This window comes from Pantherophis guttatus, chromosome 4, assembly GCF_059756535.1.
Source record: "Pantherophis guttatus breed Tessera chromosome 4, ASM5975653v1, whole genome shotgun sequence".
NCBI classification, from domain to species: Eukaryota; Metazoa; Chordata; class Lepidosauria; order Squamata; family Colubridae; genus Pantherophis; species Pantherophis guttatus.
The window spans coordinates 92,523,974-92,538,178 of NC_142066.1; the positions used below are offsets into that span (position 1 = coordinate 92,523,974).

A 14,205-nucleotide genomic window follows, 5' to 3' on the forward strand; every position below is an offset into this window, starting at 1 on the left:
ACTTCTAAAATGTATTTTCCCCTTTTCATCTTGTAGATACTTTATTGCTTTGTTCTCCTTCTCTTTTTTTATTTTATATGCTAACTATCTTCCCAGTTTATTCGCATTTTCAAAAAAGTTCTGCTTGGATGCTCTTAATTTATTTGCCAAAAATTCTTGCTCATTGAAATTTATTTCATGTATTTTCATTTTATTTATTTCTTAATTTTATTACTTTGTGTATCCTTTTGTAATTCTTTCTCTAATTTCTTGTACTCCTCTTCCAATTTCTTCTGTATTTGTCTTTTCCTTTTATTCTTCTTTCCCGAATGTTATTGCCAAGCCTCTAATATATGCTTTCATTGCATCCCATACGTTCTGAAGTGATGTATCCTCCTTTTAATTTATTTTAAAGAAAAACTCCAGCTCTTTTTCCATAAATGGTTGAAATTCTTTTTCATTTAAAATTATTTGGTTCAATGTCCATCTTGTCTTTTTTCTCTGACCTTTCCATATTATTGTTATTGGATTGTGGTCCGCCCAAATGTTTATTTCAATGTTTACTTCTTGTATGTTATCTATAAAATCTGTTGAAATCCATATCATATCTATCCTCAATCACGACAAATGTCTATTTTAATAAAAGGTATTTCGTTTTTCTTTCAAATGTCTTTATGTCCAAATATCTTGAATACTTAATTCTTCAATCATTGTGAAAAAAGATTTTGGAAGAGTTTTTCTGGGTTTCTTGTTTATCTTTGTTGTTTTATTGTCCAAGTCTACATCCATTACAGTGTTAAAATCACCCATTATACACATATGTTCATAGTCCATTTCCTAAAATTTCCTATAAAATTCTTCTTGTTTATTATTTGGTGCCTATAGCGCTATCAAAAGTATTTGTTTAGAATTCATTCTTATTTCCACCATTAAAATCCTGCCTTCTTCATCCTCAAATATTAATTTGGGCTCTAATTTTTCTTTAATATCTAAAACGACTCCCCTTTTGCTTTATTGTATCAATGAAGTAAATATGGCTCCTAATTTTGGATATTCTAATACTTTTATATGTTGCTTTCTAATATGTACTTCTTGTGAACATGTAATATCCATCTTTAACCTATTTAATTTATTTAAGATTCTGTTCCTTTTTGTCGCCGAATTTAGTCCATTTACATTTATTGATACTGCTTTTATTTCTTCTTCCATATTTTATTTTACTTATTACTAGTTTTTAATTTCATCGCTCTCATCTCTCTTTGTTCCTTTGGATCTTTTGATCTTGCTCCTTCTCTTAGTACTCTTTCTTCCTGTTCTTTTGTACTTTCTCCTTTACTTTTTTTTTTTGTCTTTATGTTTAATCTCTCTTGCTACTCCCAATTCATCCTCAAATGGTCCGCAGAATTGTTCATAAAATAGCTTCGCTTTTTCAATTGAATCTAATATATGTCTCCGTTCTTGCCATGTCACCAAGATTCCTTCTGGTATTAACCATCTGAAACTCACTCCTTTTGTTATTAAAAATTTTGTTAAGAATTGATATTCTCTCCTCAAATCTCTAATTCTTCTGGGTATTTGTCTCAGTACTATTATTTCTTTGTCTTTGTACTTCAATGCTGTACTTCTTGTTGTTTGTAGTATCTCTGTTTTTAGTGCTTTCTTTGTGAATCTTACATGAACTTCTCTCTGTAATTCATTTCTCATTGCATATCTTGTATGTACTCTAAAAACCTCGTCAATCCCATTTAGAATCCAAGAGAGTCCGTCATATCACCGCAACACTATCCACGCCTCCTCCATATCTCAAATTTTCTTGAAGAGATCTCTGGTCCTCCCTATTCTATTGTTTTCTTCTATTTCTTTACACTGTTCATTTAAGAATGCATTCTTATCTCTTCTAGCCATTCTCTGGAATTCTGTATTCAACTGGGTGTATCTTTCTCTTTCTCCCTTGCCTTTCGCTTCCCTTCTTTCCTCAGCTATTTGCAAAGTTTCCTCAGACAACCATTTTGCTTTCTTGCCTTTCTTTTTCTTTGAAAAGGTTTTAATTGCTACAATGTTGCAAACCTCTGTCCATAGTTCTTCAGGCACTCTGTCTATCAGATCTAATTCCTTAAATCTATTTGTCACCTCTACTGTATATTCATCAGGGATATGATTTAGTTCATACCTGAGTGGCCTAGTGCTTTTCCCTACTTTCTTCAATTTAAGCCCAAATTTTGCAACAAGAAGCTTATGATCTGAGCCACAGTCAGCTCCTGGTCTTGTTTTTACTGACTGTATAGAGCTTCTCCATCTTTGGCTGCAGAGCACATAGTCAATCTGATTTCTGTGTTGACCATCTGGTGATGTCCATGTGTAGAATCATCTCTTGGGTTGTTGGAAAAGAGTGTTTGCTATGACCATCATATTATCTTGACAAAATTCTATCAGCCTGTGCCCTGCTTCATTTTGTAGTCGAAGGCCAAACTTGCCTGTTATTCTGGTTATCTTTTGGCTTCCTACTTTAGCATTCCAATCCCCCATGATGATAAGGATATTATTTTTTGATGTTACTTCTATAAAGTGCTGTAGGGCTTCATAGAACCGGTCAATTTCATCCTCTTCAGCACCAGTGGTTGGGGCATAGACTTGGATTACTGTGATACTGAATGGTTTGCTTTGGATTCGAACTGAGATCATTCTGTCATTTTGGGGATTGTATTGCTTTTCGTACTGTTTGAATCTGAGGGATTCTTGCCCATAATAGTATACCTGATAGTAATCTGAATTAAATTCACCCATTCCTGTCTATTTTAGTTTGCTGATTCCTAAGATGTTGATGTTCAGTCTTTTCATCTCTTGTTTGACCACGTCCAGCTTGCCTTGATTCATGGATCTTACATTCCAGGTTCCTACGGAGAAAAAATCTTTACAGCATCGGACTTTCCTTTCACCACCAGATGCATCCACAGCTGAGCGTCCTTTCAGCTTTGGCCCAGTCGCTTCACTCTTTCTGGTGCTACTAATACTAGCCCTCTGCTCTTCCCCAGTAGCATATTGGACACCTTCTGACCTGAGGGGCTCATCTTCTGGTGTCATATCTTTTTTCTTTTTGATACTGTCCATGGGGTTTTCATGACAAAGATACTGGAGTGGGTTGCCATTTCCTTCTCCAGTGGATCACATTTTGTCAGAACACTCTGCTATGACCTGTCCATCTTGGGTGTCCTGCATGACATAGCTCATAGTTTCCTTGAGCTACGCAAGCCCTTCACCATGACAAGGCAGTAATCCATGAAGGGGAGAACAACCATAATAAAACCAAAACAAGAAAAAAAAAATCAGCTTTATAGAATTTGAAAAGGAATGAAATTGTGCACTGATATTGTTCAACAAAGGAAATTGTTCAATTGAGTGGGACTTGCACACAGTAAAATATACAGTCTCATCCACTGATTTTTTTTTTCAAAAGCTACATGTAATCATTCTATTTTTGGCTTTCTCATGTATATTACACTGTAACCATAAAGCTAATTATAAATTCTATAAAATTTATTGTAAATTATATATCACTAAAAGATTAGTGCTTTATTCCTGGCATATTGTAAGCTGTCCAGAGTATTGTAAACTGTCCAAAGTCACTTTGTTGAGAGTTAGGTGCCTATAAAATAAATAAATAAATACATACATAATGATAGATATGTCGTAGAATTGGTAGATTTTACTTAAGAAGCATTATTGGTGCCAAAACCAATGTCCAATTTGGCAATTAAAAGAATCACTTGGAGCTGGACGGAAAGGTGCTGCCTAAATAAACATTTATGGAAATAAGATCTGTCTCATTAACATAGAAAAATTGTACAGTTTAAATTAATCATGACAATGACATACCGTATTTTTCGGACTATAAGACGCACCGGTTTATAAGACACCAAGATTTTGAAGAGGTAAGTAAGGGAAAAAAAGGTTTTTTTGCCCTGCCTAGCCCCCAGGAGCACTCTGCAGGCCTCCCAAACTGTCTGTGTGCCCCATTTTTTGCAAAAACAGTGTTTTTGCTCTTCCCCAGGCCCCAGGAACACTCTGCTGCAAACTCTCTGTGCACCCATTTTTTTGCAAAAATTGGGGCGTTCTTGCCCTCCCCCAGTTCCCAGGAGCACTGTGCAGGCCTCACAATCCCGCTGTGTGCCCCGTTTTTTGCAAAAACAGGACTGTTTTTTACCCATTTATTGCAAAAACAGCATTTTTGCCCTCCCCCAGCCCCTAGGAGCACTCTGCAGGCCTCCCAAACCCTCTGCACGCCTAAATTTTTGCAAAAATTGGGGTGTTTTTGCCCACCTCCAGCCCCATTTGTGAAAAACTGTACACAGAGGGTTTGGGAGGCCTGCAGAGTGCTCTTGCGAGCTGGAGGAGGGCAAAAATGACACTTTTTTTCAAAAACGGGCCCATTTTTCACGCAAACCCTCTGTGTGCTCCGTTTTTCACAGAAACGGGCCCGTTTTTGCCCTCCCCAGTCCCCAGAAGCACTCTACAGGCCTCCCTAACCCTCTGCACACCCTGTTTTTGCGAAAAATGGGCTCATTTTTCACAAAAATGGGACGAGTGGGGCAGGGCTTCAGGAGGCCAAAAATGGCTGTATTCAGTGTATAAGATGCACCAACATTTCCACCCTCTTTTAGGAAGGAAAAAAGTGCATCTTATACTCTGAAAAATATGGTATTTTGGTACAAAATACAAGATGGTATTTTGATAATACCATTCGAAAATATGGTATTTTGGTACATATGGTACAAGATGTTAATCCATTTGATCTTGTTTAATGTAAGAATAATGGCTCTTTGCTACAGTTATAGATTTCTGTACAACTCCAATATAGTTTGGCTATGCCAAAATCTAGTTAATAGATTTTTCACAAGATAATCTGTTTTACTGGTTATATTTCTGGGAGACCTAGCAACAACAAGGCTTTAATTTATGGAGCAAGCATAAACTATAGATACCACTTTTAAGAAACAGCGTCTAAACCATCTTTTCCCTGCTCATTATTTAGTTTCATCATTCAGATGAAACTCAGAGACATAATGATTGTGAAGACCATTTTCCTGATGACTGATCCATGCCTATTGAGGAACAGAAACATCATATTAAGAAAGAGGGGGAAAACATGAATCTGAGCAAATTTAGGAGGATGTAACAAGAGTGAGTCAATAACAGACTCCCATGGGGCCATGCCGGGGCAACTCTGTAAGCTGTCCTGAGTCCCAAGCTTGCTTGAGCCTTGCTAGGTGGTGATGCAATCTCCCCAGGTTGCCATGTGGTGAGTTCTGTTGCTAGATGGCTAATCCTGTTAGTTGGTAAGGGCAATTCCTACTATGGCTCTGCCTGCAGGAGGTAGATCTTTGTTATGTGGAATAGACTGGCCCAGGCCTTAATAGCTCATTGACAAAGGGGGGAGGCTGAGTTTCTGCCTCCCTTTTAGGGGAAATATTCTGCCCTTTTAATATTTCCTAAAATACCTTATTTTCCTACGAGAGGGGGACTGCTAACTTCCTGCAGCATTTTATTTGTTATTTTCTGCTAGAAAATATATCTTTTTATATTGTGAAAGTGGGATTTTATTGGAATGAATTTGAATTATTGAGTTAGTACTACTTACATTAATATATTCATTATTTCACTCAATCAATTGGGATATCATACTTAAAAAGATTAAAATTACACTTATGCTTTTATTTCAATCTAAATCTGAAATTCATGGATTTTAAATTAATTATTACGACTGTATGCAATGATTCAAGAGTTGCCTTGGACCTCACTCAAGTAAGCATTTCTTCATAAAAGTACTTTGCCTTTTTCAGCTTCTATGCAAATCTGAAAAATATGCCATTGCTTTCAGAAAACCACTTATTGAAGTTAATACAACTCTTAAATCAGCCACAACTCTCCCATGCTCATGCAGAAAGCCTGAAAAATGTTTTAAAATTTAGCTCAGAAGTATTATGTTTGCATAAATTTTGAATCACTAACTTACTAACTTAAATAGTTAGTATTACTACTAATAGTTAATAATGTGTGACTATTTTAGCTGTGACTACATTTGTATAAAGAATTCATTGGTGCTAATCTTATTATACTGGCAATAATTCAGACTTTCTTTCCGTGCATTTGACTTTGGCTGAATGAAGTGAACATTTTTATTCTCAGGTTAAGTCAGGGTTGATTTAGATTAAAATTGATGCAGATCAGGGGTGAAATGCTACCAGTTGGGACGGGTTCTGCCATCTGGGTAGGGAAAATTTTGACTGGTTTGAAGAATCAGTAAGGAAAATTTTGATTGGCCCCACCCACCTGCCCTCCCACTCCTCTCATCTCTTTTATAGTTTATTGTTTATTAGCTCAGCTGATTCGCGCGGCAGAGCAATGCCTCAGCTGAGCTAAGAAACAACAAATGAGTCTTAGTCCATTTGCCCTCAGCTGGAATAATAAAGAGAAACTTTCTATGGCTTTTTTCATCCCCCCTTCCCCACCAAGCAGGAAAAAGAATACTAGCTTTAATGATATGTCTGGGTGTTCAGCTAAGAACAATTATCACCTCCATACAATGTTGCAAAGCTGCAAACCACCTTGCCTGAATTGAGAAACTGCCTCAAAAGAAACTGCCTTTTGCTTCCTCTGGAGCAAAAGCAGAGAGCCTCTTCCAGGGAAGATTTCTCTGTCTTCTATTTTTCTTCCACAGCAGAACAAAAAAGCCTCTTCCTGTGAAGGCTTTTCTAGTTCTTTATTTTGATTTTCTTCTGGAGCAAAAGAAAGCCCTTTCTAGTGAAGCAGGTCTACTGGTTAATTGTTCTTACTGTCAGGAAGTTTCTCCTTAGTTTTAGGTTGCTTCTCTGTTTCTTCAGTTTCCATCCATTGCTTCTTGTTTTGCCTTCTGGTGCTTTGGAAAATATATTGCCCCCTCCCACTTCTTTCTGGCAGCCCCTTAAAAGGGTGTTGCCTATCACACTCTTGGGCAAAGCATGTGAGCCATTTCCTCCTTTCAGTGGTCCATGAAAGTACATCTATAGTATGTAGATAATAAAGCTGAAAAAAGGTGAACAACATTTTTACAGAACTATAGATATGTTGATGCTGGGTGTGACAAGGAATGGCTGGGAGGGGAGGGGCCAGGTGAGGCACCCCTTGACACGAGTGACATTGAGTTGGCCATGCCCACCCAGTCACATGACCACCAAGCCACACCCACAGAACCAGTAGGGAAAATTTTTAGATTTCACCACTGCTGCAGATGTATATAGCATAATAATAATGTTCCTATAAAATGGGCAAAAGAAAACTGATGAGGTCATCTTATGGATATCATTATACGTATATGGCATTACATATATTGTATATGAATATACATAAAGGACAACTGTATTGTAAGTGTGATAAAAATACAGCCAAACCTGCACCTAGATTGTGGAAAGTACCTTTTCTTAAATATTTACTCTTTCTATTAGAAAAGGAGCTCTATGTATATAATCATTTAAAGACTATAACCTAGAACCGAGATGGTGAACCTATGGCATGCGTGCCACAGGTGGCACATGTCATATTGGTGGGTATGTGAGCTCAGCTCTGGCGCGCATGCACGCACTGGCCAGCTGATTTTCAGGCCTTCTGGGCCCACCAGAAATAGGGAAACAGGCTGTGTCCTGCCTCCAGAGGACCTCGGGGGGCTGGGGGAGAGTGGGGAAGGCGGGCTGGGGGAGGGTGGGGAAGGCCTGTTTTTCTCTCTCCCCAGCCTCTAGAGCCTTTCTAAGAGGGCAAAAACAGCCTTCCCCACATTAATGAGGTGCTGCATGATCACCTGTATAAGGGTGTCCTAGTCTATTTAGATGACATCCTCATTTTTACCAAGACGATGAAGGAGCACATAAAGCTGGTTGGCCAAGTACTTAAAAAGCTCCTGGCCGCACACCTCTACACTAAATTGCCTAAATGTGAATTTCACAAAACCTGCCTTGACTACTTAAGTACCGAGTATCAAGTGAAGGTGGAGATGGATCCTGGAAAATGAAAGCCATCCTGGAATGGAACCCCCCTCAAACCCACAAGCAACTACAAACCTTTCTAGGGTTGGCCAACTTTTACTGTCAGTGCATCCTCTCATTTGCCAAGATAGCCCTGCCAATCACTGAACTGTTAAAGACAGAAAAGGGAGGGCAATTTAGACATCTCTGCGCACTCGAGTATTTTCTTAATTGTAAGCTCTTCTGGTGGTTGAATTTTCTCTTTCCAATACTGTGCGTATGCCAGTGTATTGGGCACAGTGCTCCTTCAGAAAAATAGGGAAGGGAACCTGCAATCGTGTGCATACTTCCAGAAAGCTCACCAACTCCGAAAGGAGGTGGGCAGTGTGGGAGGAGGTTTTTGCTGTCCAATGGGCATTATTGACCTGGCACCACTTCCTGAAATGCAAAATGCAGTTCAAAGTATGGACTGATCACAAGAAAATGGAGGCACTTAGGACCCCTTGGAAGCTCTCACCCAAATAAATCCAATGAGTGCAATACTTTAATTACTTTGATTTCACTTTAAAGTACATCCCAGGGGGCAAAAACCTCCTAGCAGATGCCTTGTCCCAAATGCCATAGTACAAAAGCAATTGCAAAGAAGTGGTCAGCTCCATCATTCCCCTTCTCCAGAAAGCAGCACAAGTCATTATGAGGAATCAAGCCTGAGGGAGGTTGACTGAGCCCAATGGAGAATTAACCCAGAAGCTCAAGACCAAATTACAGGCAGACCCCTGGCTGAGGGATAACAGACAGCTCCTGACTCTCAGGGAGGGGTTAGCATGGAAGGGTCCCAAATTGTACATCCTAAGCACTCTCTGGGTCCATGTTCTGCCGAGAAATCATGACGCCAAGCAAACCAGCAACTTTGGGTTTTTAAAAATGTGGCACCTAGCTAGGAGGCAGTTTTGGTGGCCAGGAATGAAGAAGGACATTGAGAGCTATGTAAAAAGCCATGCTATACGTGCCACAATTAAGGAAAGGCCAGGGAAACCTGGGTTGCTACAACAAGAACCATCTCGACCCTGGGAGGAGATAGTAATGGATTTTATATTGGAACTTCCGGAAAGGGTGGGGACACCGCAATTTGGATTGTGATTGACCTTTTTTCCAAGCAGGCTCACTTTATAGTGTGTCCCGGGCTCCCATCTGCCCATAAGCTAGCAAAACTGTTCCTGAAGCACATCTACCAATTACACGGTGTCCCAAGAAGAATCATATCAGATCATTCTGTTTACGCCCAAATTCTGGAAGGAGTTCATAAAGCTAATTGAGTCCTCCCATGGGCTGAGTTCAGCTTTTCATCCAAGTACCAATGAGGCCATGGAACTAGCTAATGCAATGGTAGAGTAATATTTGAGGTGCTATGTCAACTACCAACAAACTAATTGGCCAGACTACTGCCTTTTGCAGAGGTGGCATACAATAATGCTGTGCATAGCAGCACAGAGCTTACTCCCTTTAAAGTGGCCAGGGCTGAGTTCGTTTGCATGCCTGAATACCCTCAGGAGCCCCCTTCCTCAGTAAGCCTAACAGAGTGGGTGGACTCTCTGCAAAAGGCATGGGGAAATGTGAAACAGGTGGTAGCCAAAGCCACAGAGATTCAAAAAGAACAAGCGGACAAAAGATGATCCCCTCAGAGACCATTTCACGTAAGAGAGAAAGTTTACCTTTCTACCAAGTACCTAAAACTGAAGTAGCCTTGCAAAAAACTGGGTCCTAAATTTATAGGACCTTTTCCATTGTAAGAATCATCAACCCAGTCACAGTAGACCTGAAACTCCCACACCTTCTAGGGCAGTGATGACTAACCTTTTTTTTCCTTGGGTGCCAAAAGCGTATTGCGTGTGTGCACGTGCCCACACCCATAATGCAATGCCCCTCCTGCATGCCCCGCTCCCTGCACATGTGTGTGATCCCCACACATGCACATGAGACCCCTCTCCCCACGCGCATGTGTGCATGATCCCCCCTTTTGGCCTCACATCCCAAAACACACTGGGGGGGGAGCCTTTGCCTCCCAAAACAGGGAGTGGGGAGAAAGCCTCCAAAATGGCTGGGGCAGGGAAGCCTTTGTCTCCCAAAATGGCTGGGAAGGGGGGGGGAAGCATCCAAAATGGCTGGGTGGGGGGAAAGCCTCCAAAACGGCTGGGAAGGGGGAAAAGCCTTTCCCTCCCAAAACATCTGGGGGGGGGAAGAAGCCTCCAAAATGTCTGGGAGGGGGGGGAAGCCTTTGCCTTCCAAAACGGTTGGGGGGGAAGCCTTTGCCTTCCAAAATGGCTGTGAGTGGGGGGGAAAGCCTTTGCCTTCCAAAATGGCTGGAAAGCTTTTGCCTTCCAAAATGGCTGGGGGGGGGGAAGCCTCCAAAACAGCTGGGGGGGGGAAGCCTCCAAAACTGCTGGGGGGGAAGCCTTTGCCTCCCAAAACGGCTGGGAGGAGGTAAAAAGCCTTGCCTCCCGAAACAGCACTGGGAGGGGAATCTCCGGAGATCTGGGAAGGCACAGGCAGCAGAAAATGAGGAGAAAGGTGGGTCCCCCCATGCTTGCAGGAGACCCAGTAAGAGCCTGTAGTACAGTGGACTAAAGCACTGTTATTAACATCTGCTGCTTGCAATTACTTCAAGTTCAAATCTCACCAGCTCAAGGTTGACTCAGCCTTCCATCCTTTCAAAGGTAGGTGAAATGAGGACCCATGTCAGAAGCCACTTGGGTGAAGAGTAGGGATGTTAGAGCAGAGAAGTTAGTCAGATATTCCATGACAAATATCCCCAGAAGCCAAAGAAACTGCCTGGTGATGGGGTGGTGGTGGTGGTGGTTCGGTGATAATAGGAAATTAACCTGTCTATATTTGATATTTTCCAGGTATTCTTCAGTCACTAGGGAGATTCGACTCTCAACTTCAAATCGAACCTGGCAGAAGCCATTTTTCTGTTCCTCCATTGCCACACAGAGTGGGGAGGTGGGGAGGATGAAATGCTTCACTAGACAAAACAGAACCAAGGTCATCTCTACAAGTGTACCTAAGAAAGATGTTTTTAGAGGAAGACCTTAGCCTCAGATTGCTAATTTGCATGGGTTCGTTAGTCAGGATCATAAAAGAGGCATTTTCAATCTTTGTATTCAGTTGTAACAATAATAGATGTTACAAAATTATTGTTAGATGATGACATAAGTACAGCTTTCTACCAGCTACTGCCTGTTCAACTCTCATAACATCTAGCTGTCATGGACATTCATTATCACTTGCATTCATAACATTCATTTTACAGATTAATAGATTGATACCTCCTGAAAATTTAAAATATCTTAACTCAGACCACATTTTACCAAAGATATCAATAGTAATGAATACGAATGGTTTTGTTGAGTCTACTTCAACTGATTATGGTTTAAACACATATTTATGTTATTTCTTTGGCATCATTATAAAGATAGTTTGCCTCCGTTTTCTTCCAGGATATTTTTTCAACTTCTTAATTTAAATTCAGGACCTCTTGGTAGTCTATCCAATTTAGATGGGCACTTATCTATCCATGAAATTCTAGGTAGTAAAAAAGATGAACAAAGAATTGCATTAAACTAAATAAATAAATGAAAATGTATTGAGGCTTAGCAAAACCATACATCTATCCCTTGCAAATATCCCAAATACAACAATTGGGGAAAAAGTCAGGTCTTCACCGCCTTATAAAAACCAATAGAATGGGTTGGGGGTTGTCAAGAGGCTGTTCAGTAGAGCAGGTGTGATAACAAAAAAAGCATCCTGGAAACATATCCTTGTATCAGATCCCAGATATTTTACAGGGACGCTGGAATTTTGGTGGGAGGAAGTGGGGGGTAGGAATGGAGTGATCGATATATGAAGTTTCTGTTTCCTCCATTACTGTGCTAATCTATATATAAAGTTTCTTTTTCTGTTTCCCTGCAATGATGTAGTGTGGGAGGGGTTTGGTTAGCATTACTTTAAATAGCTGTTTTTAAGTGAGAAGCTTCTGTTCTTGCCTAGATCTCTTGTTATCACAAACTTTTCAATAAAAGCTCCTTTTGGAACAACTGCAGTTTCAAGAGTCCTGCTTTCTTGGGAAGATTGGAGAGGCAAGACCTTACATTAAGCAAGAACTGCAAACTGGTCAACCCAGAAAGGTAACAGCCCTACCATAGGGACCGTACACAGCATGTCTGCCCAGAGCAGTGACCATGAAGAGGCTGAAGACTGGGGGAGAACCCCACCCCGCAAATTCTCAATTGGGTCGAGGAGAACATTGCCTCAAGCACCACTGCCAAGCAGACACTTCCGGTGCAACTGTCAAGGCGGAGGATCGGCACGGTGCGAGCTTCGTTGTGCCGATCAAATTTCTTGATGCTCCGCGGCTTTTTTTAGCTGCTTCCAGAGGCAGGGGGAACAGAGGGGCTTTCTTCGGAGGCAAGGAGAGGGTGTGCGACCCCCTCGCTGTAACGAAACATGAGCCCCGAGGATCCGGAGATCAAGAAGAAGGCTGCATATAAGCCAATGACGCTGCGGTTTTGACTGGCACAGGGAGACAGGGCAGAACGTGAAAGGAGAAGAAGAAGAAAGAGATTGATTTGAGAATCGCAGGGGCTGTACAGCGACTGGAGAGAATAACGGCAGCCCAGATAAGAAAGGGAAGGAAGTTTTTATTTACAAAACTTTTGGCGATCTCACTGCTGGAGGACTGGAGAGAAACGGAAGGGCGAGTGAATTGGACTAAGTATTGGAGCGAGTGAAAACTCCTAGCTGGGATAAGAACTAAAACTCAGTGGATTAAGGAGCAATATATAACAATCAACTTTATAAAGCCAAGGATGATTTGGGGGTGAATCTCTTTTCTCTGAACCCCCCCTTCCTCCCTAGGAATTTAGCGTGATAGTGAGCCCTTTTCCTGTTTATACTAATCAGCTGGACAAATGGAAATAAGAGTGGGGATTAAAGAAGCTTTCCTTTTTCTGTGAAGACATAATCAATTCTTAATATAAGTGTATATAATAATCATGATCTAATAGATTGAGTACTTAATTATTTATTTAGATTTATTTATTACTTAACATAAATTGATATAATAATTTGCATATATAATATATATTTTACTTAATTATAGATTTGTAACATAAGACTGAATTGATAAATATTGGAATTTGAGAGTATATTTTGATAGGAATGAAATAAGGGAGAAAGTGGATTGAATGTGCATATTTAAATAGACTTCATAATAATATTTAATAATAATAATACATAATAATAGTAGTGTATGATAATCTGGAAAAGCTTTCTTTGTTTAGCAAACATGTCAACCACAGTAACCTCCACCAAAGTGACTAAAAAGCATATAGCTTCTACAGTGGCATCCTCACCGATCACAACACCTCCAGGTCTAAGAAAATCAGCTGAAAATTTACCAACAGCAGATAAACCAATCACAATGCAAGGAATGCAGACAATGTTTCAAAATATTCAAGAATTAATTGAAAAGAACCAAGAAGCTACATCTAAAAATTTCGAGGACCTGAAAACGGAGATGAGTGAATTAAGAGGAGAGATGAAACAAATCAAAGAGACATTGGGAGAGATGAGATCAACTCTGACGAAACACGAGGAGAGATTGACTGAGGTTGAAAAAACTACTGAAAGAGTTGAAACTCAAATAGACAATTGTGAAAGGAGATGTGCTCAAGCAGTCGGGAAACTCGAAGAGGAAGTAGTATTTTTAGAGATGGAGAAGTCTGCTTTCTTCCTACATTTGCAAAATGTGGCGGAGGAGAGAGAGGAACGGTTGGAGGAAATTGTGGGAGAAGTGATTGCTGAAGTAGTGGGGAGGAAGAAGAAAGAAGTCTGTGGCGAGATAGATGAGGCCTATCGTGTTTATACCAACTATGCAAGACGGCACAATTTGCCCAGACTTACTAAAAAGGCGCTCAGAGATGAAACCCTTCATAAGGCCAGGGACCAGAACATTACATATAAGGGACGGCAAATTACATTTTTAAAGCAGATCCCTAGAAGGGTGCGAGAACAGAGACAGAGTTACCAGTTTATAACCTCGCAATTAAGAAAAAACAACGCGCCTTATCAATGGTTATTGCCGGAAGGACTTTTGGTGACCTGGCAAGACCGAAAGATTAAAATTGAAAACATACAGGATGCACAGGATTTCTGTGAAAACTTCTTTGGACCCACT

The 14,205-nt window shown here is 40.4% G+C and overlaps 1 protein-coding gene across 10 annotated transcripts in view; it reads left to right on the top strand.

Moving 5' to 3' along the window:
- UBP1 (upstream binding protein 1) overlaps nt 1-14,205 on the top strand; it is a 195,007-nt gene that overhangs the window by 139,408 nt on the left and 41,394 nt on the right. For 7 of the 10 annotated variants that reach the window (XM_060686034.2, XM_060686036.2, XM_060686028.2 and 4 more), the window contains one exon: nt 10,874-12,064. The exons of 2 other annotated variants lie outside the window; for them this stretch is intronic. In XM_060686034.2, coding sequence (XP_060542017.1) covers nt 10,874-10,983 — 110 coding nt within the window. In that variant the 3' untranslated portion in view covers nt 10,984-12,064. Of the gene's footprint in view, nt 1-10,873; nt 12,065-14,205 lie in introns of those variants that run through there. One more of the 10 variants, XM_087894122.1, reaches the window with a different exon arrangement.